This window comes from Macaca mulatta, chromosome 12, assembly GCF_049350105.2.
Source record: "Macaca mulatta isolate MMU2019108-1 chromosome 12, T2T-MMU8v2.0, whole genome shotgun sequence".
Classification (NCBI taxonomy): domain Eukaryota; kingdom Metazoa; phylum Chordata; class Mammalia; order Primates; family Cercopithecidae; genus Macaca; species Macaca mulatta.
In genome coordinates, this window is record NC_133417.1 from 70,018,214 (window position 1) to 70,044,468 (window position 26,255).

The following is a 26,255-nucleotide window of genomic DNA, read 5'->3' on the forward strand; positions in this document are numbered from 1 at the left end:
TTGAAACGTAAGTTTATAGCATTCTACCTATAATTTTCTCCCTTTTTCTTTCCTCCTATTGTTTACTCTTTTTGATTAATCTTGCCAGAGGTTTAAAACATATTAGTTTTTTTTCTAAGAACCAACATTTGTCTGTATTCTATTACTTTTTATATTTCATAGACTACCTATCTATCTATATCTGTCTATCTATCTACCTATCTATCTATCCTCTTCCTCATCATCTCACTGCTTCTTGTTTCTTAGGGATTATTTCATTTTTTAAAATTATTCCTCAGTTCACTAAATTTTGGCAATATGTATTTTTAATAAAATAAGTTTTTACTATAAATTTACCTTTAAGTATTATGTTACTTTCATGTAACAATTTCTTTCCTTTTTAAAAAAATTTTTTTTTTATTTTGAGACAGAGTCTTGCTCTGTCACTCAGGCTGGAGTGCAGTGGCTCAATCTCGAAGAAGAAGAAAAGGATGAAGAATTATCAATTTTCTCTGCAACAGAATTAAATGTTACAGATGTTATTATAAGAGAATGATATGCATATTTTATCCTTTTGTAATACAAACTTAACTGTAGAGAATGTAAGATTGAAGCCCAGTACGTTGAAGTGTTGTGGTAAATGTAATTAATGACAAAGAACTTACTACACTCGTGGTTTGAGGCAGTTTTACAAAATGACTAGTGATTTCTTGATTTTAGTATCTTCTATTATAGATCACATATTGTCTTTTAGAAATCTGTAACATTACAAAGAAGAAATAATAGCCATAATTTCAATCATTTAAAGCATCCTTCAACTTTATGGTATAAAACTTATAGGGGATAAGAAGAGTTTTCTTTCTTTTTTTTAAATGAGGCTAAAATCAAAGCCAAATGTTGTGTTTCTGTTTAATGTTATCTTAGTAATGTTTCTAAAAGTCTATTGACAATATAAATTTTTTTCATTAAATATTGCCCATATAGAGGAAATTTCTCACTTTGAATGGCAAAATGAGTGATCACTTTGATTTTGAACATAGCATTTCAGAATGAAAGGCATACCAGAAATAATATTCTAAATTCAACATTCCTATTAATGATGGAAAAATCTGAGGGTTAGAATTTGATTTGCCTACATTACACAACTAATTTAATGCCAGAATTGAAACTAAAAACCAAGTGTAAGGACTATTAGTCCAGCTCTTTTTACCTTTTCCATTTCTGCAAAAATGGTCACCTGACTTTCTGTATGATTATTAAGTTGTTTGAAATACACAAAAATGGTTGTCGTGCTATTTTACCATATACAAGTTTTTTGAAAATTATTAAGATACATAAATTTATATAGCCATTATCTTTTGGCTATAATATTTGAAAACCAGAACACCCATTTTTCTCTACATACAAATGTTTTCTCTTTATTAGAAAGCAGCCATTTAGTATCACTTACCAGTGGATTCAAATTTTATTTCATAGTATTGTTATTTCTATGGCCGACTTGATTGATTCTACCTTTTTTTATTTTTGAGATGGCTGGAGTGCAGCAGCGCGATCTCAGCTCACTGTAACCTTGGCCTCCCAGGTTCAAGCAATTCTCCTGCCTCAGCCTCCCAAGTAGCTGGGATTACAGGCATGCACCACCATGCCCAGCTATTTTTTTTTGCATTTTTACTAGAGATGGGGTTTCACTATTGGCCAGGCTGGTCTCGAATTCCCAACCTTGTGATCTGCCCGCCTCGGCCTCCCAGAGTGCTGGGATTACAGGCATGAGCCACTGCACCCAGCCAATTCTACCTGCATTTTCAAAATAGAATCTTATAATGAAGTCTCATTATGGAAGTAGTTATTTCAAAGATATGTCCAATTATGTTAGCAACTTTCTATTCTGGACAGTATTTTCAGAATATCCTTTAGCTAGGTAGGTATATTTTTTAAAGTATTCTCCCTTTCAACTAAAGTCTCTTCTGATGATTCTGGAAGATGGTCATTTAGGTAAAATGCATACCAATTAATATATTGCTTATAGATCACTTGGGTAATGATTATAAAGGTTTTGCAAAGCAATATTTGGCATCTCTGTGGTGTCAGTGAGATGTGTAAATTGACTTGAGCAGAAAGAAGCCAATGAATTCCAATTAGCCACCTTATATAATTTATTATGGGAGAATTATGAAATACATATTTAGATCCAAATTGTCTTTAAAAATATGCATTACAACTGGAGTTTTCCACTGAGAATAAAAGTTTGGTTTTGACCTCACATAAATCCAAGGGTTCTTGAAAAAAAGTTAATATAAATTCGCAATAACTATATCATTAATACCTTATGTATACATAGGAGTTTATATAATGCATTTAAGAAACAAAGAATGTAACATTTATTAGCCACCAAGTAATTAGGAGATAGCATCAATTATATTGAGAGAAGATGAGTTTGGATGCTTATAGCCAAGGGAATTAATTGAAATTGAAAGCTATTGTAGGTGGTTACTATTATTATCAAACCTGAAAGTTGGAACATGTGAACTTGATCCTTTGCACACATAAAAGTTCACAAAGCTGCTTTTAATTTGCCTTTATTCTGTAGTACTGCTTGGTGAATCATGCACTAGTTTGTTGTAAAATTCATGTAAACTTTTATGTATACAAATGTCAGATCAAGCAGAGGTTTTATTAATTATATATATTTTAAACTGCCAACAGCAAAAAACGAAAACAAAAAACCCCAGAGGCCAATAAGTGAAATGCAATAAAAAATGAAATTTATTCTTTTGGCTCAATAATGATGTAGCTCACCATTCTTTTTAGTAATAGCAATTCCCTGCATGCAGTTCATCAATACACTACAATAAATAGTTTTGTAAAAGGAATTAACATTAAACTTTTGGTTTGTGCAAAAACCAAAAACTGATATCATGTTAGGTAATTGCACAACTTTGCCACTTTGTTCATGGCTAAAAAGAACGAAGTCCATGTTATATCTGTAATAGCTTTAGTGCAGCAGGAATTAAAAAAATAAGACTAGTCTGCATACGTAAATACTACAAAAGTTGAATAAAAAAAAACTTCCATGAATAAAAGGTTATATTGAGGCAACCACAGCTGGTAGAAAATGATCTAAGTTTGAGTTTTTGACCAATGTATCTCCTATTGGAATGGTAGAAAATATATTATAACAAAGAAATCCATAAAACCCATTATCTAACTTTTATTTTAGGAAATTATCCATTGAAAAATCTTATGGATTCAAAAGTTTGGAATTGTGATTAAAAATAAAAAGCAAAAGCATAAAGTAAAATAAATTGTGATGTCATCAACCTGAAAATAATTTTCTTATGTACAAAATGCTGACAAATAAAATTGATTATATTTTTACATTATTTATATTTAAACAAGTTTTAGACATATTTTTAGCAAACTATGAAGAATAGGTTTTGTCAGTAGGCAGTATCCAGTGTGTTTCCTTGAAATCTAGAGAGATACCATATGATACTCATGTTGAATTAAAAGTGCAAAAGTAAAGGTGTTTGTAAATAGCTTCAAATTATTCTGCTTGACATAATGGACAGATAGCAGGTTGAATTCATTCTTTCACCAATATGTGACAATCTTTAACCAAGACTTGTGAAGAATGGATTGAGTAAAATAGAGCAGCATAGGCAATATTAACATGCACTAGTGATAGCCTTTAAACTATGTTTAATGAATGGTACAGGATACATCCCTGTTGGAAGCTCGCAAAAGACACATACACTGTGGTACATATTTGATTTAATAGAAGTTGTTTATCAGGCTATATATATATTTGCCCAAACATGCACCACAGGATAAAATAACTATTTACATAACATAGGGTATTTAATTGACATAGACTATCAGCTTTGCTGAGAGCAGAAGATGGCAAAGCAATACTGCAGCAGAAAGTGGAACAACTATTCTAAAGCAATACTTTAGATATATTTTTCTAGAATGGATTTATTAGATTACCTTTTTGGAAAGCATTTGACCAAAATTAAATATAGAGCTCTGAAACTTAGAATAAAATTTGCACTTGCTGAAACAGAACACTTTGCATAAAAATAATCCTGTAAATATTAGAGGAAACTTTACAGGCACATAACTGTTCAGACAGAAACAAACATAACAGACTAAAATACTTTCAAAATTAAAGCCATCTAGAAAATGGAAGTAACTGAAACTGTAGCCATTACAATTCTTTTTCTGGTTTTGAGCAAAAAATTTATCTCTCTGGCAAAACACTTTTGTCTGATCATTTGAGAGACTTGTAGAGTAGGACCACAGGGTTCCTGTATGCTGTTTCTTCAACGTAAACCTCATTTACAAAAATAGTGACATAGTATTATGAATAAACTATGAATTGGGGACCATGGAAATGCACTAGAACAAATTTTGTAAAAATATGGCAGACATGGAAGTTAAAAATAGAATGGATGCAAGGACTGTACTAAAGGTGTTTGGTGTAGTTACAATGATCACTTTGCACAACTATCCCTATAGTCTAGGTAGCCATTGGGTTTCTCCTCAGCAGTGTCAGCTGGTAATAAAAACAGCAACCTCTTGTCAATGTTGATACCCTGTCTCACAGAGTTGCAGTGACAAAGAGGTCACTGTCTTGTATAGGCACTGACTATGAGTATTTGTTAAAACAGTCAGTTTGGCATGGACCTCCTCTTGAAGTCCAGTTGACACATATACTTTACCTTCATAGGCTGTAAACAATTGATCACAAAGATAATTCTTTGTTTCTTTTTACTTTTGATTTTCTCTGACCTCTTTTACTTTGCTTTCTTTTTCTGGTTTGTCTTTCTCAAACTTTTCTTTGTCTGGTTTTGTTACACTATCATAGGAAGGAGGAGAGGTGGTAGAGGAACTCCCATCTGATTTTTCTGGAGTGGAGTTCCCATTTAATTTGTCAATAATCATGTCTTGTTTTATAGGTAAGTCAATCCTCCCTTTAATTGCCTCTTTGTTATAGTTATTTGATATATTTTTTAACCTTTGCTTTAAAAGATAACATCTGAAATTACGCTGAATGATTGCGGCAGACACTTCCTCTTGTTTACGTTTCAAAGTGGTTGTAATAGGCTCATAAGAGACTTTGGAGGGGTTTGATGACATAAACCGGTCTTCCATCTGTATTCGAAGGGCATCCATCTCTCCACTCTCACCCAAAACACGTTTTGTAAAGGCAAATAAAATATCAAGGCAGTGGATCCGGTCACCACTGACCATGGGCAGATCCATGGCAATAAGCTGGACTTTGTTGGGTTTTGCTATGAGAAGAGGAGGATCCAGGGCAGCTGCAAAGTCAGAGAGCTTAGAGAACTCTATAAACTGGGTCGCATCGGGATCAAACTTTTCCCAAACCTCATAGAACATCTCAAAGTCATCCTCACTCAGGGGCTCTGCACTTTCTTCAGTAGCAACACTGAAGTTTTCCAGGATGACCGCGATGTACATGTTCACCACAACCAGGAAGGATATGATGATGTAACTGACAAAAAAGAAAATCCCAACAGATGGGTTCCCACAATCTCCCTTAACTGAGCTGCCAGGATGAATTGTGTCAGGGTCACAGTCGGGTGGTGCACTATTAAGAATAGGTGCTAGCAATCCATCCCAGCCAGCAGAGGTTGTAATTTGGAACAAGCAGATCATGCTGTTGCCAAAGGTCTCAAAGTTGAACATGTCATCAATTCCAGCTTCCTTTTTAACATAGGCAAAGTTGGACATCCCAAAGATGGCGTAGATGAACATGACCAGGAAGAGCAGGAGGCCGATATTAAACAACGCAGGAAGGGACATCATCAAAGCAAAGAGCAGCGTGCGGATCCCCTTTGCTCCTTTGATCAGACGTAGGATTCTGCCAATCCTGGCAAGACGGATCACTCGGAACAGGGTAGGGGACACAAAATACTTTTCTATCATCTCAGCCAGAAACATACCTATGGAAAACATAGAACACAGCTAAACAGAGAATATCTTTCACTTACCTGATGCCTTTATCTTTTTTAAGGTCTATGAAAACAACAAACTTGTTATGAGTATCAGTCTTTACTAAATATTTGGATCCACTCCCTGATATTAGCAATTATTGATTACAGAGATTTATTCAATGATTCTGTAATGTCATAAACCAATATGAATTTCTGCAAAATCCAAATAATCTCCAATGGTAGCATGGCAATTTAACATTATATACACCCAATTTCTATGAATAGTTATCCCTACACATGAATTGTGGCAATTACAAACAAAAATTATTTCTGAAATCTCTGAATGTATTGTTTTCTATTTTTTAATGATATTTTTCAGTTAGAGAAAAATGGGCCATATTTGACATGAGGTTAAAGTTGAAGTTTCTAAATTTGGGGTTCTATAATTCCCTATCTCTCTTTTTCTCCTATTTAATCTCAACTTTTCTTTAAAAACCCACCTAGGATGCATTACCTTTATCTCTGGAAGCCTGTGTTAACGCATTCCAGCAGAGACAGCTACTTCCTTTTCAGTGCTTCTTATAGTACCAACTTTATTGCATTATAATGATTCGTTTTTTAAGCCATCTGGCTCTTTTAGCCTGTGACCTTTGTTTAAGATTAGGAGAGTGCCTGATAATGTTTATTTCCTGTCTTCTTCACCTCTTTCCCAAACCTGGTATTCCTAAAATGGTTTCTAACCAGTTAGCTTTGTGAATAAACCCAGGTTTCAGAGTTTTTATTCATATATGTTAGTGTTGAACTTTAGATCTATATGCATTATTATTCTCAGACCTAATTTCCATGTTAATCAGCTGGAAGGTCCTGGGGCAACCGTTTCTCTGTAACTGTACCTCTTGGTAATTAAGCTGTTCTTACCTACAATGGAGAGAATCACCACCACAAAATCAAAGATGTTCCAGCCTATAGTGAAGTAGTAGTGTCTGAGGGAGACCAGCTTCAGCACAAATTCTCCGGTGAACAGAACAATGAACACTAGGTTGATCCGGGACAAAACTAGGGTCATATATTTGCCCTGGTCATCGGTTTCCACCATCATGGTGACCATGTTGAGGCAGATGAGGATCATGATGCTGATATCAAAGACTTGCCTGGTTACAAAATCAAAGACCATTCCTTGAAATTTGTTCTAGAAAGTGAGAGAAGAGAGATAAGGTTACTATATATATTTCATAAAGAATAATCCAGTAAAATTGTAGATAAAGCCCTTCCACATATGGCGATGAATGTGCACCCTCCTCATATTATCCCAAACAATTTTGTGTGCTTTTTTTCTCTTCATGTTAAAAAAATGAAAAAAAATATTTATATAGCTAAACAAAGCATATTTGGTTTATTTAGGTCCAATGGAAAGACAAAGTTGGATGAGACATAAATTAGGGCTGGGCGTGGCGCCTCATGCCTGTAATTCCAGCACTTTGGAAGGCTGAGATTGAAGGCTTTCTTGAAGCCAAGAGTTCCAGACCAGTCTGGGCAACATAGTGAGACCTCATTTCTATTAAAAAAAAAAAATTAGCCAGGCATGGTGGCACAGGCTTGCAGTCCCAGCTACGAGGGAGGCTGAGGTAGATCACTTGACCCCAGGTGTTTGCGCCTGCAGTGAACTATGGTCTTGCCACTGCACTCTAGTCTGGGTGACAGAGTGAAGTGCTGTCTCTTAAAAAACAAAACAAAAACAAACATAAATTTGTGGCAATTGGCTGATAATATGTATAGTCTTTGCTTGATTTGAATAAATATGAAAATTTTTATTAAAAAATAGTGACAATGAATAACAAAGATTTACAAAGTAGGTTAATATCGACAGACATTTAGATAGATGAATACACCACTTCATTTATCAATATTTTAGAAATTTTGGTTTATACCTTATTTCCCTCCCCCAAAATACATCAGTCACATTTCTGTTGAATTCTACTTCTCTAGCTCTGTGAATCTCTGTATGGGTTTGTTAATTTATCTGTATTTCTTTCCATCTGTCCTTCTTTACCTATGCCCTATGCTTTAACAAAAATGCATGACTTTAAATGTTTTTTTCTTTGTCTTATTAACAATCATCTCAGGAACAACATGCTTTCAAAGATTCTTATATTAATATGGCTATTAAATATAGTTTTATTAAAGAAATATATTATTAATCATTTAGAGTAAAAACTTAAAATAAAACTTCATGGCTTACCAAAAATCAAAGGTCATGAACTGACCATGTTTTATTTATTTATTTATTTATTTATTTATTTATTTATTTATTTTGAGACTGAGTCTCGCCCTGTCACCCAGGCTAGAGTGCAGTGGTGCTATCTCTGCTTGCTGCAAGCTCCGCCTCCCAGGTTCATGCCATTCTCCTGCCTCAGCCTCTTGAGTAGCTGGGACTACAGGTGCCTGCCACCATGCCCGGCTAATTGTTTGTTTTTTTTTTTTTTTAGTAGAGACGGGGTTTCACCGTGTTAGCCAGGATGGTCTTGATCTCCTGACCTCGTAATCTGCCCACCTTAGCCTCCCAAAGTACTAGGATTACAGACGTAAGCCACAGCACCCAGCCAAAGAACTCTAGTAAAGTTGGTTCAATACTTTCCTCTCTTACCCTGCTCCCTCACATTCCAACTACTCTTATAAATACGGTAAAGTCAAGTCACTTAGAGAATTTATGAGGCCTTGTCAAGTCCCAGTTCTGGCAATTACAAGATTTGTGACTTGGGGCATGATTCATATGTTCTTTGGGCCTCAGTTTCCTTATTCTTTACCTATCTCAGATAATAGCTGAGTTAGAGTCCCACTCTGTGAACATAATCTATCATTATTACATCATTCCATTATCATGAGGCTCTACAGAGTATGCATTCTGAATATGCCTTATTCTGTTTTGGTGTATTTGGTGAAACAAACAATTTTTATGACATATTTTCCCTTTCTAAACAGGTTTGGAATATTTTCTAGTCTTAAGAATGGAGGGAACAGAGAGTATAGAGGGAAGCCATGGAGAGTGGGATGGGAAAGCTAAAGGAGGAGGAACCAGGTGTGCTGTTGGTAGCAGGAAAGTGAATCTTGCTCTGGAAGCATTTATTGGGAACCCTGAGCTAGAAGTTTTCAGTTCACAAATTATAAAGAACATTACCTCCTTTTTGGAATGTGGTAACTCCTAATGAGTGCAGAAGTTGTGAATTATGATACAAAATATGAACTTTTTAATTAGGGCTCAATATTGGTGATATCATCTAATATATTCTGCTCCAGAGCATTGTTCAATTTGACCATATGGACACATGGCTTTGGAACGTTAAAGGAGACAAGTAATTCTTACTGCTGGGCGAGGTATGGGTTTCTGAGGTTTCTTGGATCCAAGTTTCTTCATTGCATTGTAATATTTTTTCTGTTCCTCTGTCATAAAGATGTCTTGACCTCCAAAGTAAAGACATAGTATAAAACTGGTTACAATTCTAATATGTGTTCCAATAGCACTTTTACAAAAAATGTTTGTCTTTCCTTTAATCTTTTCTAAGTTTTAAGTGGATATTATCCTGCTACATGTACATTTATCCTGCTTTTCCCATTTATGTGAAATTCTGACTGTCTTAATATTATGGAAAATCCTTACGGACATAAAACTTTGATCACTACAGGATCCTAATTTGATTATACTATGTTTAAAAGTAGGCACGAGGGTCTCAAATATATTTTTGTAAAACAGAAAACATTTTCTTAGTCCATTTCACTGTCGATAATTTTACTTCTTCGTTCAACAGTTTTTGAACACTTTCTGTGTGCCAGACAATGTGCTGGGTATCAGAATTACATAAATATATAAGATACAGTATTCTGCTTCTAAGTGGAGCAGGAAACTGAAAACATAGGTGGACAGTGTATGTTGATGTGACAAAAAAAAATTAAATGTACTGCAGAGGCAACAATGAGTTCAGAGCCTCAGAGACAAGCTGTTACATAGCTTACCCTTAAGCTAGGCCTTAAAAGATGATTACAGGTTTTCTAGGAACATTCCAGGATAAAAAAAAAAATCACAGAAAGCCATGGAGGTACAAGGGAATGCTTGTTCAGAAAAGGACAGAAAACTCATGTAGATGTATGGGTGGTGACTATGTAGTAGAGAAATACACATGTATAGAATGAAGTGTAGGAAAAGATGAAGATGGAAAACTGGGTGGAGGTAATTCCTGAAAGGCTCTGTAAGCCAGGCTAAAGCACTGGAGACCCATTGGATGGGTCTGAAGGCGCGGACACAGTTTTGGGTTGTAAAGCTATCCAATAGATAAACTTTGAGAAGAGCCACTGACTAGAGGCTGGAATCCCTGCAGCTTTTATAACCACATGGGAAACTGAAAATAATATAAACATGATTTAAGACTGTCATGACTACAAGTATCCTGGTTATTTGGTTGTATTAACAGACAGAACCTCAGAATGAAGAAAGGTAAAACGTGAAGAATACTTATCTTCTTTTTCTGCTGGTTGAAGTTATCTATGATGACACCAATGAATAGATTCAGAGTGAAGAATGACCCGAAGATGATAAAGATGACAAAGTATAAATACATGTACAGATTTTCCTCATACATAGGCTGAAGCGTAACCTAAATGACATTGAAAATATTCAATAATGTTACAAATACTATAAATACTTACACTAAATCAGGAATTTATTGAGTGCTGTTATTTAATACAGTGCTACTTTTGCCTTACCCTGAGATATTGTTCTGCAAAAGCAATGTTTTAAAACTAGCATGATCTAGTAAAATGAAAGTTTGCAAGTTTTATGATTGTTCTTGATTCTGTTTTCCCATTGTGCATTACCTTTAACATATTCTTTAACATAAATAATGGTGATATAAGCAGGGAAACATTTTGAGCCTATTATGTCATAATTTTTTTGCAATATTTTCAGTTTGGTTTTGGAAATGCTGAATTTTGGAAATATGGCTTTAAGAGCAGAACATCAACTTCTAAGAGGAAAATTCAGCACAGATAGGTTCTGCGGAGTTATTTTTATTTTCATTTTCTAAATTGAGTGTCCCTGAAACTTGCCTGCTTTTCTGTATCATGATATTCTTGGAAGCTGCTTCACAGAGTCTGGTTTATCATACTCTCCAGGGATAGGGAGAGACAAGTTACTTCCCCACTGAACAACTTGCCCACTCAGAATAGTCTTATTTCCTGGGCCAATCTAATGTCTTAGGATCCGTGCAGCTAGATATCCTTTCATATTAGCTACATATTATGTATTAGGTACACATTAATCAAGCATCATGTATATTGAAGCAGAGTGTTCATTTTTTATATGCAATATTAAATGTTCTAATATAAAATTTTGGATGTTTCAGTGTTTAAATTACCACCAGTATTTGCCATAAGAAGTCTAGTACCGATAAATAATATTTGAGTGATACTTACATCTCGTGAATCAACAGCTGCATACATAATATCCATCCAGCCTTTAAATGTGGCCTGCAAATAACATATATTGGAATTGTTCATAAAAATTTCACCCAACAATGACATTTAACCAGATGAAAATCTGACAGTATAACAAATAACTTTTTGTACAATATTGTGAAATTTCATATGAAGATACTGAAATAAAATCGAAATAGAAAAACATTTGTATTTAAAGTCTGGAACTTGTTTCCTTTTTTTTTCCTTGAAAGTATTCTATTTTCTTCCTGCACTAAAATTTAGTGAAAGACTTTATTCATGAAACTGCCATCTCAGTCCCAATTCTCTTATATGCTCTATGATTTGCGTTTTCACACATAGTAGAATCATATTTCCTAGACATTGGTATAATAAAGTATTTGGCTAATAATTTATACATTTAATTCATCACTACAAATATATATTGTTATTTTTGCTATATATATTTGCTATATATATTTTGCTATATATATTGTTATTATGCTAAAGTTGCTCCTTTGGCAATAATTGATACAGAAAACTAAAACGATACCAGTACCCAAAAATATAATAAAAAGGAAGCAGAAATATAAAATCACATTAAAACATACTAAAAGCTTAACACTGAGGAAAATGTATTATAAAATAACTATAACATCTTTTTTATGATCAATTCAAGGTGATATTATAGATGTTATCATTAACTTTTTTTTCATACTGTCAAATGTTAGTCATTCAAATGAAGAACATCAGGGAAATAATCTTACTTGAAACATCTTGAAAATTTTTTCAAAACTCACACAGTAGCCACTTACCACTTGAAGCAGTGCGAGATAGCCAGCGCCAACATTATCAAAGTTTACTTTCACGTTTTTCCACCGAGCTTGCTTGCCAAGAGCCTGACAGTCACTCAAATTGTTGACATCACTAACGTCAAACATGTTACCCGTTGTCATGTTAACACAGTGGTAGAACTTGCCAGCAAACAAATTCACACCCATAATGCTAAAGATCAGCCAGAAGATGAGACAGACCAACAGCACGTTCATGATAGAGGGAATTGCTCCAACAAGAGCATTCACAACCACCTAGAAGAGAAAACGAGGAGAACGTAGCTTACAAACCTTTAGAATGGAAACCATTCCTTCAGTGTATTTGTTTCGTACTAACATGTGCTTGAAAAGAGTTAAATAAAAATTTAGGTGGACAAGTTATTTCTTCTAATATTTTCTAGCACATATTTGAGGGAAAACAATGACACAACTAAAGATCTAAGATTTTAAGGAAAGCAAAATATGCTACAATATGAAAAGAAATCATAAAAAACCTGGTATAGTAAGATGGAGTCAGAAAATGTGTGTATGCTGGGGAAAAAAGAAAAGAAAGATGCATTAAATGCCAACAGAAAAAATAATCGTCTTTCAGCAATACATTTTAATTTTCAAGAGTGTTAATGAATGAATAATTTGAAAAAGCGAACCAACAAACCCTTTACAAATAAACAAAGTAGTAAAAATGCCTTAAATCTATATTCTCAGATCAAGTTAACTTTTTATGACTATGAAGAACAGGATTAGGAATTTACTGGGTCCCTTTTTTCCCCTGTTAGTAAATCTCAATAAAAAGGTATATTGTTAGGGGGAAAGGTGGAATTTATATCTGGACGTAACAGTACTGGATATGTTCCCATTATTATTACTTCACAGTCTCTTAAATGTTCACTTTGGAGCACATGCTACTTCATCAACCCTATTTCATGACTTACTTCATGAAAGGGAAATTCATTCACTTTACTTCTCATTACATTCACAAGATATTAAGATGTATTTTGAAATCTTTATGAAAGTTGATAGTAATTTTTTTATCTAAATTTAATCTAGTTCATGTTGGACTATTCTGTTAAGCATTTATATTAAATAAAAGTATTGCTTTATTTTAAAAATACTGCAAATGTTATTTTAGAAATCAATACCAAGAAATCTTAAATTGACATCAAAACCAGAAATCCAAAATTGTAAACAGTTCCAATGCTACTTGAATTTTGTTTCTTTTGGAAGTTAAGCCATATGCATTTTACTTGCCAGGGAGAGGATACATTCATTGGGTTCTTAGTTTCTTTTTCTGGTTGGGCCAGTAAAGTCCCTTCCTCATCCCTCTTTTCCGCTTATCACTAGAGATAGAAACTAAAAACCACGGCTTCAGGCTGTTAATAGCCTAAAACAATACAGAACAACAAAATAACAAAATAAGGCGGATTGGACAAGCTTGGTACACACCACCAGAGGTTCTCCTGTTTTCAAGTAAATGCATAATACATTCTCGTAATTTGCATCTGGAATATTAATTCTGCTATATGACTGAATTAAAAATTCTAAACTTTGAATATTTTTCAGATTAGAGAAAATTTATAAGTTTTAAATTTTGCTCAATTGCTATCTCCCCTCAAAGATGAACTGTTAATGGGAAACCATGGAACCAAATGAGAGCTTAAGTAATATGAGTAATGGTAAAAGTTTGGTTTGAAAAGAATTTGACATTATATAGTAATCTTTGTGAATTTTATCTTATCTAACTTTCTTTAACATTAGCAAAGAAATAAATTACAATGTAAAAGCCAAATATTTCTTTGATTACAATGATTCTGGAGAGTGGCTTAGTTCTCCCTGATGAGTGAACTTTAAAGTCCAGGTTGAAATATTTTTATTGCCCCAAACAAACCATCTCCTAACATAAAAGCCCTAAGACCTAGAAGAAATTAAATATCTACATGCACTCACAAGCCAGATGAAACAAAACTGACCTTTGTGCTAAATTCTACTGAGGGTCATGGCAAATGGGTGGTATCTATAATAAGTGTGATTTTATGTTTAGATGCATAATATACACATTAAGGAAGACAGCTGGGGAGGAAGATACAACTGCTATAGAAAAAGTGAACCTCATTCAGAATGCTCAACTAGAAAAAAGATCTATAAAACAAATTCTGGGGGGTAGCCTGAAATGCTTAGTTAATTACCTTAACCCTTCATTTTGGATGTTATTTAGCAATTTGTAGAGGCTAAAATTTACTGTTGTTTCCTTATGCAATAATTTTTTAATACGGATATTAATTCAAGAAGCAAAGCACACAAAACCCATTTTACCTTTCATTCATTACCAGTAATTTTGAAGGAATCAAACTATTGAGAGAAAGAAACTCCCTACCACGGATGAATGTCAGTAGTTAGTAGTCATTTCAAGGTGTGTAAGCAATGAAAAGAAATAACTGGCAGTCGAAGGCTTTTGGGTGCTGTAGAAACATATTTGAACTGTGACAAGAAGACTTGGATGCTAGTCTCAGCTCTGTCCCCCCAAATTCGGAGAGCCTGTTTAAATAAACTCCAGTTTCAGAAGGCTAGGCTTTGTGATCTCTAAGATTTTTGCTCTAATTCTGTAATTCTATGAAATAAATATCAGAAGAGTATGGCACCCTTCTCTATCCAAATCATTACCTACATGTAATTTTGACATGAATAATTAGAGTGTCTATTCTTCTTACCCTCATGCCTTCAAACCGGGATAAGGCTCTTAGAGGTCTTAAAGCTCTTAATGTCCGTAATGATTTGATGGCACCGAGTTCTGAGTAACCAAGAGCATTGGCTACCAGGCTAACCAAAGAAACCTACAAAAGGAAAAAATGTTAATTAGTTGACCAAGAAATAAACTGTTGACTGAAGGTATAGGGTGTGGTATCTATTTAGTGTGGACTAAATACTAATTTGAACATACCTTGGCAACTTTCATCTTCCACATAGTGGGATCATCTTATATTGCCAGTCTGCTCTCATACTATTGCTTTTTTTTTTTTTTTTTTTTAAACCAATGAAACCAGAATACTTGCCCATATTTATAAACACTCGTCAATACCTCCAGTTAGATATTTTACAACCATGGGCCCCTTTTCAACCTGTGCATCAGGATTGAGTTCAATGCCAGATCCTCTATGGATGTGTGCTTAATATTATTGATTAGAAATAATATTTCTCTCTTGAATTTATGTAATATCTTGGTTATGCATTCTGGAAGCATTTACCATATAATAGCGTTAACTGATTACATACCTTATCTCCCTTTCCAGATCGTGTAAGTTTTTTATCAGCTGGGATGAAAGTTCTCTTAACATGTCTAACACTGTCTGGGCAGACATACTTTAGTCAAAATATGTTGGATAAATAATTATTCCAGGGAAAATTTTTATCAAACTACTGGCCTTAAGATTTAGAATATAGTCCTCATCATTCAGAGCGATGGTACAGCTTCCTGACACAGGCTGAACATCCCTAATCTAAAAATCTGAAATCTAAAATGCTTTGAATGCTAACTGAAAATCAAAAGAAATGCCCATTGGAGCATTTTGGATTTGGACTTTTGGATTAGGAGTGCTCAACTGACATAGAATGAATATTTCAGAATCCAAAACACTTCTGGTTTTTGATAAGACTCAACCTGTATTTATACTAAATTTTACTTAAATATATGAAAGATCAAAGAAGACATGTCCTTTTTGGGGGAGGAACTTTATTTGCTTTAATTTTCTTTCAATATAATAACATGTCTTCATGTATAAATCCAAAGAAATAGCTACCATTACCATTGCCTCTTTATGTGTGAGGAAGTTTGAGTGCCACCCCCACCCACACCAAAAAAAGGATGCACAGCTAATAAGAGGTAGAATTGGCGATTTGAACCCAAATGATCTGACTTCAAAAGCATATCTTAACCTTTTGCATCCATTAAAAATGTTTGTTCTTCATCTGAATCATAGAGCACAGAAAATGATTTGAATGACCATCTTCTCAGTTCTTTCAAAGATGGTACATAACTAGTGCTTTCCTTAATGCATAAGAGAGAAATTAATTCATTATATCCACAGTGGCTTAAGGGCATTAGGGCATAATTTCCCATGAAAAAAGGCTGTTGAAAATGGATTTAAGTGAATTCTCCCAACAATCTTGTGAAGTGGGATGAAATCAATAATGTGCCCAAGAACACAGGATATAAAGAGTGACACCAAAACCAGAACCTAGGCTTTAAAAGCATATGAAGCCACTGTCCTCTCATTGTTTAATTTAGCACACGTTTTAAGAATTGAACAGAATAATACATGACTTGACTTCTAAAGTTGATTAGTGGCAAGATAATTGATTGAGCTGTTCATTTCTGTCTTACGTTTGCTGTTATAGAAGACTGGAAAGATTGGAAAGGTTATTAGAGAACACACAGGTTTTATGTTCTATGCTCCTTTTCCTCAGGAGGCATTAACAGCTTCTTAATGTTTCTAGAGTTACTATCTGAAGATTTTTCTCAACCTCCCAACAAAGTCCTTTATTTGAGACATGGGATTTTAAAGGGACGTGGCTGCAAATTTCTCAAGACCTTGAAGTAAGGAAGCTCATGCTTTGAAAAGAAAAGTAAAACTGGGTGTGATGGCCTGTGCCAGTAATCCCAGTGCTTTGGGAGGCGGAGGTGGGAGGATCACTTAAGGCTATGAGTTCAAGACCAGCCTGCGCAACATAGTGAGACCTTATCTCAAAAAAAAAAAAAAAAAAAACCTAAAAAATGATTAGCCAGGGATGGTGGCACGCACTTGTAGCTGTAGCTATTTGGGAGGCATAGGCAGGAGGATTGCTTAAGCCCAGGAGTTCGAGGTTACAGTGACTGTGATCATACCATTGCACTCCAGCCAGGGCTATAGAGTGAGAGCCTCTTTTCTCTTAAAAAAAAAAATAGCAAGGTAATATCCAGAACAGTGGGTTCTGGAAAGATAGGAAGTTATGGGTTCAAAGGTTGAAAGGCGCCACCTGCATCTAACCACCCTACATGGCATGGAATTGTGTGTTGTTGGAGAAGCTGGGCTTAATGAAGCTGCACTTATTTTAATGGACCTTATGGCCCAGAGGACATAGTGCCAGAGTTGCAGCCACAATATGTGAGAATCAGAGGAAATTAGCACCATATTTCTAGGCTACATATGTCCTAGAGTTTCTGGAAGTTCCCAAGGGGAGATCGTCAAAAACTACCTGACATTGGATTTTCTGACAAATCTGTGCTGGGATCTGTTGAATATTTGAATTATATAGGAAAATAAAGGGAATTTAAAATATTTTTAGGACTTTGAGAATACTCAGTGCAGATTGGTTTAATCAAGTAACTTAAAATGATTTTTCCATGCAAATCACTCTGATAAGATTATCACAATCTGATCAATCGTATACATAAATTTTTTTTCCGGTTTGCATGACTTAAGTACAATGTCATTTTGAATAAGGCAAAACCTTATTTTAGTGGTTTAACTGATGTGAAAAAATATGCTTTAAAAGCTATTTTGAAATAAGATCTTTTAAATCTCTATTATAAGTGGAGGTAGCTCCTTGCAAGAATTTTAAACATTTGCAACATACATGAAGTTTGAAGATAATGACTACATTGGCAGGGTGCTTTACAATTCACAGTGATCTCTTTCACTCGTTATCTTTGTGTCTCAGAATAGTGAAATGACCAATCCAAGGAAAGACGGCAACAAGTAAACATATAACTAGAATTTAGGTCTTCTGTTTTTATGTCTAATGTGTTTTTCATCTTAGCAAATTTGTTCCCAACCTTTCAATACATAGTGTTTTAATCTTATCTCTTCTGTGCTAAACATAAAAGGCACTCTTGCCAATGTGTGCAAAGTATGAGATACCCATTTCCAAAAACTATATTTTTAATATGAATTTACATGACTCTAGGTACCATATCACACTACACAGTAAATAAATGGAAATGTCTGTGATAGAGGTGTCAGGGGTTGGCTCAGTTGTCATCCACACCTTTCCACATTCTTATGACAGCTGAGACTGAGAAAGAAAAGAATAATGCAGGATGGAGTTGATGGTTCCAAGGAAGAGTCTGGAAATCCTGTGATTGGTTAAGGAACCAAGCAATAGGAATTTATTTCCCTTGAAAATGGCTAAAGACAATGTTTAAAGTTCAACACTAACATAAAAGATAAAAACTCTATATAACCTCCATACATTCTGATGATATATTTCTATCTAAAAGCTTGTATAATTTTTGATGATGAGATCCATAAGCATTCTCATGAAAATCAGAATAAAAGAATATGCCCATCAACAACATTATTATTTAACACTTCTGGAAAAAGAAGAGTTATAAGAATTAGAGAAGTGGGAGAAAGCATTATATATTGTCGTTATCTTAAAAAATCCCATAAGAGAATCAAGTGAAAAAATATTATAAACAATAACCTAATTATTTTAGACGGTTGACAAATGCATTTTTCATCTTAACTTTTACAAAAGTTTGTGTAGGAGTCTTTTTTAACTACAAAAACTTAAAAAATATAATTCAGAAAAAGTAAAAGTATAAGAATAACTTAAAATTTTGGGAAGAAGAAAAGCAGAGAGGACACATTTCACGAGATATTAATTATAAATCTACAGTAATTAAAGCTGTTATATTAGTAGACAAAGAAGGAATGAAATAAAATAAAGCTCAAATTAGCATGTGGATACTGAGATTTAGCACATGGATAAGAAGAGAATTTTAAATGAGAGGAGAAATAGAACAACTGATTATTCATTAAATGAGAAACCACATGGAAAAAAAATAATACTAGAGCCTTACCTCACACCTTATACCAAATTAAGTTCCCGGTTGGTCAAACATTAAAACACAAAATATGAACTAATGGACAAAGAAAGAAACAAAATTCTCAAACAAAAAAACTGGAAAAAAAAAAACAGAATATTTTTAACAGTCTTGAAATGGGTCTTCATAAACATGAGAAAATCAAGAAGAAAAAAAAGTCTGATAAATTTGACTAAATCAATATGAAAAATTTATACATAACAAAAAATCCAAGAGACAAAAGCCCAAATTAGGAAAATATTCATACCACATGTGACAAAATAATTTCCTTAATATAAAAAGAGCTCCTACAACTCATCCAGTAAAAGCTCATTAACCAAATAGTAAAGCACATAGATTCTTTCTAAACTTTTACTATATCTGTTTGAACAACATATTTATTTATACCCCCCATTGAAGTTCAACTAGAAGAAAAGCAAAGGAATACAGACAAAGATAACAGGACAAGAGACAACAAGAAGAGTTTTAAAACATTCTGGACTGTGGAAAGCACAGGAATAATTACTTTCTCATCAGAGAAAGAGCAGCAGAAATGCAGGTGCCTTGCAGAAGCAACACAAATTGTTTCAACAAATGCTCAGAAGGCTCTGGACCTGGAGGCCCTTGGTTGCTCAAAAACAGAGGGGCAATGGATGGAGCTGAAAACAGAACTGATTAAAATTTTGTATACAGGAAAGCTAGACACTCTTGAGTCCCTTCACCCAACGCTCTCCAACCCTTCAAGAGAGCAGAATAAAATACAACTTCACAACTTCTGGAGGTACTTGCTACAGAGGTCAGAACATTTAAATAGTTATCTACATTGTTATTGGGTTTCCCTGCAACACCACAGATCTCTCTTTCAGTATATCTTGAAGTTGAGTTTTTCCCAGTAATAGTACTGAGGGGCTTAAATAGCATATGGATTAGCTCAATATTTCTTAGGACAAGGGCACCTGGAATTTCAGATTGCTAGGTGCACACCTTCCTGCTTCCACGACAAAGGAGCCCTATTTCCTATCTGCTGAGTAGTTCCTAGAAAAGGGCTCAGGTAGTGGTGAAGGGCAGGTACAAAGGTGCCATGGGAATGGTAGCAGAGGACTCTATTGAAGGTGAGAGGTTGGGGATACTGGTTACAGAGGGATTTGGCCAGCTGGGGTGGGTAAGGTGTACAGCAGGAATAGAGCGCAGGCTTCCAGAGACTGTGGGAAGTCCTTCCAGTGGCTGTGGGAAGTGTAGTCCCTATGCAACCTCAGTCAGAAATGGGAGTCCAGGCTGGGGGAGGTGGCTCATGCATGTAATCCCAGCACTTTGGGAGACTGAAGCAGGAGGGTTGCTTGAGCCTAGGAGCTTGAGGTTACAGCAAGCTATGATTGCACCACTGCACTCCATCCTGGGTGACAGAGAGAGACTTTGTCTCCTAAAGAAAAAAAAAAGGATAATTTATTTTTATGTAAGGGGAGTTTGTAAGTTTATAATTCAAGGGCCACCTTTTTGCTTTCTCTTCTGCTTTTATCTTTGCGGTTTATTTATTGGTCTTTAACTTTATACATGATTAGAAAATTCACAATGCTCACGTGCTATATAAAAGCAAACACCTTGGTCATTGTGGTATTGTTTATAATAGCAGGAAGCAGACAATCTAAGCGTTCATCCCTGGGGAAAGGATGAGTAAAATCTGGTGCACTCATCATTGTTGACTACAACATGGTACAGAGAAACCATGAGTTTCACAGGAATTTCACTTAAACATTCCAAACCCTATGTGCAGTGGGGAAGGGGTCTTTAAAATGAAGACTGTGAATCAGGTGATCTCTCTGTTTATTTCCTTGTCTGGAATTCTTAATTTGACAATTTCAAGATGATTAAATCAAAATAACCACTATGTCGTTTATGTTGAAAAAGAACAAATCAAAGTATCTTTGTTAATAGATGCATCATCTTCAATCAAGCACACTACTAGAAAAAATTTTAAAGTGCAACTTTGATTCACTGTGAGCATAATTATTTCTGTTTATGAAGTGTGTAATTATGACTATATCTTCAGGTGTAATTATTTCTTTTTCGAAAGATATGAATTGTTTTTGACATTTTACACAATGAATGTATGTTATATAGTTACTTAACTAGATAACTACTCTGTGCCTCAATTTTCCCATCTACACGCTAGGAAAGTAACAGTAGATGCTGCATAAGTTGTTGTGAAGATTAAACAAATTAAGCATTGAAGACAAAGGACAATTTATAGCTCAATTAAGGTTGGTTGTTATTAATATTACAAATGATAACGCTTGTTTGCCTTTACTGTCACCATTTAGAATACTGGCTAATGAATTGCATCCTACGGGAAGGCCTTTAAGAAGAGAAAGGGTCCGGTAGGTCTTCCTAAAATACATATTTGCAGAGGTCATGACTGGAGGCAGGAACATTTAGTAAGCTATTGCTTGGCCCAGTTGATTGCAGTGGTGTTGATATGTTGAGGAGGAGGGGCGAGACTGTCCACTCATTTATTAGTAAAATGGAGAAGAACTTGCTGATTGATTGGTGAAAGGCAGAAAGGCTGAAGATGACATCTGGCCTGGATTTATACAAACATTACCCTCAGACTAAGTAGGGAATTTGGAAGAAATGCGTGACTTAGAGGGGAAACATGTTGAACGTGTGCAGATGGTAGGTGTATTCGCAGGTATTATTTAGGAAGCAGTTAGAAGTATGGGTTGGAGTTTAACAAAAGACCAGAATTAGAGATTAAAAGTCTCTGTTAAAATCCATACTCTTTCAAAGAATGGGCTATAGAAATTTATAGCTACATTAGTAGGATTATCTTTTTAAACTGGCCTGTGAGAATTTTTTTCTTATTAATTAACTAATAATGCTAAAGGAGAATTAAATTCTTCCAAGAAATGGGCAAAATGAATCATTTCTATCAGAAGACATTTATAGAAAAAGTTAAATCACATACTAGACTGTTTACATGGAAATATGTCTAGAGACAGATCAGAAATTAATATGAAATGACAATCATTTATAATTATTTAGTTCTTTTACCCCAAAGCTCTTTTATTTATTCTAATTCTCTCTACAAGAGCACTAGATAAAATTCAAGGCAGATGTCTGCATATTAGCAAGGCACCATCTCATTGTTTTCATTCACCACCACTTATACGCAATCACCTTCAGCGTCATGTGGGAACTCTGACTAGTTCAGCGCGATATGCCAAATAGATCTGTGCCCTGTTGTAAAATATGGATCAAAGAACTCAGTGTTGGGTAAAGGTAGCTCTACCACCTACTAGCTGTATGACATTTCTAAACCTGTGAAATAGAGATAAAATCTGTAGCAAAATAGAAATAATAATATGAAAAATCAAAAGTTTTTAAAAAAGATTAATAAATACTTTGTAAGTAAAAGAGATATTTATAAAGAGGTTTGTAATGTAGGGGTTAGAAACACAGTCATTAGAGCCAGATTACTTGGGTACCAAATCCAGCTTGGCCACTTATTAGCTCTGTTAACACGGGAAAGTAACTGAATATCTGTTTGTCTTAGCTTCCCTACCTGCAAATTGAGAATAATTGTTTCTAACTCACAGAATTTTGAAGATTAGATGAGTTAACACATGTAAAGTGCTTTCGGTGGCACCTGTACACAGTGTGCATTAAATCAGGGTAGTAATTTTCACTATTATTATGTAAGGCTCTTAATTAGTGCCATTCCCACAATAAGTGCTTACAAGGTACTAGGCGTAATATCTTGCTACTACTATTACTACTAATAACAATCTAGCTCCATTATTGAGGATGCCAATATGTCAATAATAAGTGTCAAGAACTAAGGCAGGAAACACTAGATCCTAGGGGTTGCTGGCAAATGGAAATACGTATTAGGATCAGAAAGTGTTCCTATGGTGCTTTTGTTCACCTCAACAGAGCAGCTGATGGGATTCTAAGGAGCCTGTGATTAAGCAGGAAAAGAATTCCAAGGCCATAATATCAAGCATCTCCTTTTAACCTGTGCTGTTAGTGAAAATCACCTGTGGGCCATAAATACTCCACGATAGTTGAACCTTTTACTAGAGTTTGTTTGCACACATCAGCATGTTAGGATATTTTAGAATCAAACGAAGTTTTTATGAGAGATGCTCAGATGCATTTTCTCAGAGATGACGGCAAAAATTGATAAGGACCACAAGAAATCTGATGTTTTCAATACATTTTAAATAAATATTAATTAAATGATGTATTTAGTTCATTGTGTGGTCAATAGCAGCATCTATAGTATAGTTTGTGTAGTTATAGAATGTATAATATATAGTAAGGTATATTTTGTTTTTTAAAATGAACATATTATCTTTTTGACCTTCAGCTGAGAAGAAAAGAGTTGTACAGAATCTGAAAAAGTGGTCCTTCTAGTGCAGTATTCTGGAAGACAGAGGCATGAGTTGTCCTTGATTCCATCCTGAAGTATCATACTTGCTGTCTCCATTTCTTCATCTTCATTATTTTCTCTCATCCACAACACCAATGACCTTCATTTTGCCAAATCCAAATGTCAATCTTATATACGAGTATTGCTTGATCTTTGACTTTTTTTCACTGTAGCCTTTGATAAAATTGATCACCTCTCCTTTGGAAAAACCCAACTATCTTCTCTGGGTTTCTATGACACCATGCATATTTTGTTTCCCTATTAATTACTACTTCTCAGTCTAATTTACTGGCTGGTTCTCCTTTGCCCAACTTCTAAATGTTATAGTGTCTCCAGAGTTTGGTTCCGGGTTCCCTTGTTTATTTGCACTCTCTGCCTAGGTGAGCTAAAACAGGTTTGTAGCTTCAAATGCCGTATACATCTTGATGACCCTTAAATTTATGTACATAAGATTCTGGATTCTCTCCTGAGCTCTAGATCTATATAAAGTTCAGTACTTTGTTTTGAATGTCTAATAAGCATCTCAAATGAATATATATCAAATGAATACATCTCTCTCCCACCCATCATCTACCTACCCTGCCAAACCTTTTTTCTGATATTCCCCATCCCAGTTAATGGTTCTGTCCTCTACCCATTTGTTCACGGTGAAAGAAAATCCATTTGTTAATTCCTCTTTTTTCTTCACTCCACATATCAAACCCATCAGTAAGTCTCATCACCTTAGTCTAAAATCTCCACTTTCCTGCATTATTAAAACAACCTCCTAATTGATCTTTCTGCTTTTACTCTTTGCCTCCCCCTCTCCATAGCCAGATATGATCATTTTATAACAGGAGACCAGGTCCCTGCTTATCCTGCTGCTGGGGCTTCTCTTGGTAATTATAACTAATATGTGATAGATTACATAATATTAATATATACGATATATAGTAAATTACAGTAAAATACGAACTTCTTGCCCTGGCCACAGTGTACTTTTTGAGTTCAGTTTCTACCACTCTTACTCATGTTTCATCACATACAAGTGCACAAGTTTTCTTTCCGTCTCTTGAATCTCCTTGGCTCATTCCCACTTCAGGCGCTTCCGCCTCTACTCCTCTCTTCTCTCAGGTCTCCGAATGACTGGCACCCTCCCCCATGCACCTCCTTAGACACCTTCCTGGACACTAGCTGACACACTGCTCCTGCCCTCCCTCCACTTCCCCAAACACGCAGTCATTTACCAGCCTAGTACCCTGTTTTATTTTATAGCAGTGATCACCATCTGCCTTTATCTTATCTTTAGATTTTACTTGTTTACACGTTTCCTGTCTGTTCCTATCCTCCCATAGAGTGTAAGCTTTAGCAAGGCTAGGTCTGTTTTGTTCATTTCTCCTTTGTCTTGAATGGCATATGATCCTTTATAAGGTACTCAAAAATATTTATTGAATAAATGAATGAATTTTAGGATATTACAAAGATAGCTCACTATAAATCTAATTTTATTTTTCGAGAGAGAATTGAAGAGGGTACATTTTTTACACAGACCTATTTCTCAAGTATGTGAATGTATTTTTTGAAAGATACATTTGAAAGGAAGTTTTTTTGGTTATTCTGTTTATTTTCTTGCTTCATTGATTGCTTCCTTTCTTTACCTTTCTGTGACTCTTTAGTTTTGTTACCGTGATATACCCTATGGACTTTAAACTCTTTAAGTCCATTTTATTTGTACTTTCAAAAACTGTTTTAACCTTATGTTTACTTTAGCTTAGTGAATCCCTAGTACTCTGAGGACAAGCTGTTATCTGAGGTTGCATTAATTCATATATTTAACCCTTGCTTTGGGAAAACTAAGAAAAGAGACCCATTTAAGATACAATAACTCACCCAAAGGAGGAGGCTTTCCATACCCAGTTCCAATCTGCTAATTTTGACTCACTAAAAGCAAAGTAATTTGGGGGCACTATTCTTTTGTCATTCATTGAAACATTACTCAAAGATGTCTAAATGTCTATGTTAGGTGTGCAAGGATAAAAACATGATGGAAAATCCCCAACTTCAAGAGATTTTTACATCGTAATCATGTTTTCCATATAAGGGAAGTACACAGAAATACTCAAAGTACAATGAAGTAGTTCAGTAAATGTAAGTCAGAATATTCTAGAAAACTTCTATCGCATTTTAAAATAATCTTGCCAGGCACGGTGGCTTACGCCTGTAATCCCAGCACTTTGGGAGACCAAGGTGGGTGGATCACCTGAGGTCAGGAGTTCGAGACCAGCCTGGCCAACATGGCGAAACCCTGTCTCCACTAAAAATACAAAAAATTAGCCGGGTGTGGTGTGGGCACCTGTAATCCCAGCTACTCGGGAGGCTGAGGCAGGAGAATCGCTTGAACCCCAGAGACAAATGTTGCAGAGAGCCAAGATCGCACCATTGCACTCCAGCCTAGGCAACAAGAGTGAAACTCCATCTCAAAAAAAAAAAAAAATGCTAACAATATTCATACACGATAAAATCTTTTTGGACCAGAAAGGATCATTGAATGTATTTAGTGTTCCATCTTTCACAGGGAAGGTAGAGATTTTAAATGCTAAATCTCAAAGCCAGTCTGATGCCAGTCTGACACACACACACACACACACACACACATCTGCCTATTACAACTAATACATTTATAATGGATCAGTTAGGCAGAAAATCTGTGGGGGAAAGGAGCACTGAATTGAGAATTAGTAAATCTGGACACATATCAACTTTATTATTAAGAAGCT

At 35.0% G+C, this 26,255-nt stretch overlaps 1 protein-coding gene across 1 annotated transcript in view; it reads right to left on the reverse strand.

The window, feature by feature from the left end:
* Window positions 1-2,117: 2,117 nt before the first annotated feature.
* SCN3A (sodium voltage-gated channel alpha subunit 3) overlaps window positions 2,118-26,255 on the reverse strand; it is a 116,014-nt gene continuing 91,876 nt past the window's right edge. The window contains exons 22-28 of the mRNA XM_015110270.3: window positions 14,938-15,060; window positions 12,215-12,487; window positions 11,400-11,453; window positions 10,445-10,582; window positions 9,298-9,402; window positions 6,855-7,125; window positions 2,118-5,945 (exon numbers count right to left, since the gene is read on the reverse strand). Coding sequence (XP_014965756.2) covers window positions 4,750-5,945; window positions 6,855-7,125; window positions 9,298-9,402; window positions 10,445-10,582; window positions 11,400-11,453; window positions 12,215-12,487; window positions 14,938-15,060 — 2,160 coding nt within the window. The 3' untranslated portion in view covers window positions 2,118-4,749. The remainder of the gene's footprint in view (window positions 5,946-6,854; window positions 7,126-9,297; window positions 9,403-10,444; window positions 10,583-11,399; window positions 11,454-12,214; window positions 12,488-14,937; window positions 15,061-26,255) is intronic.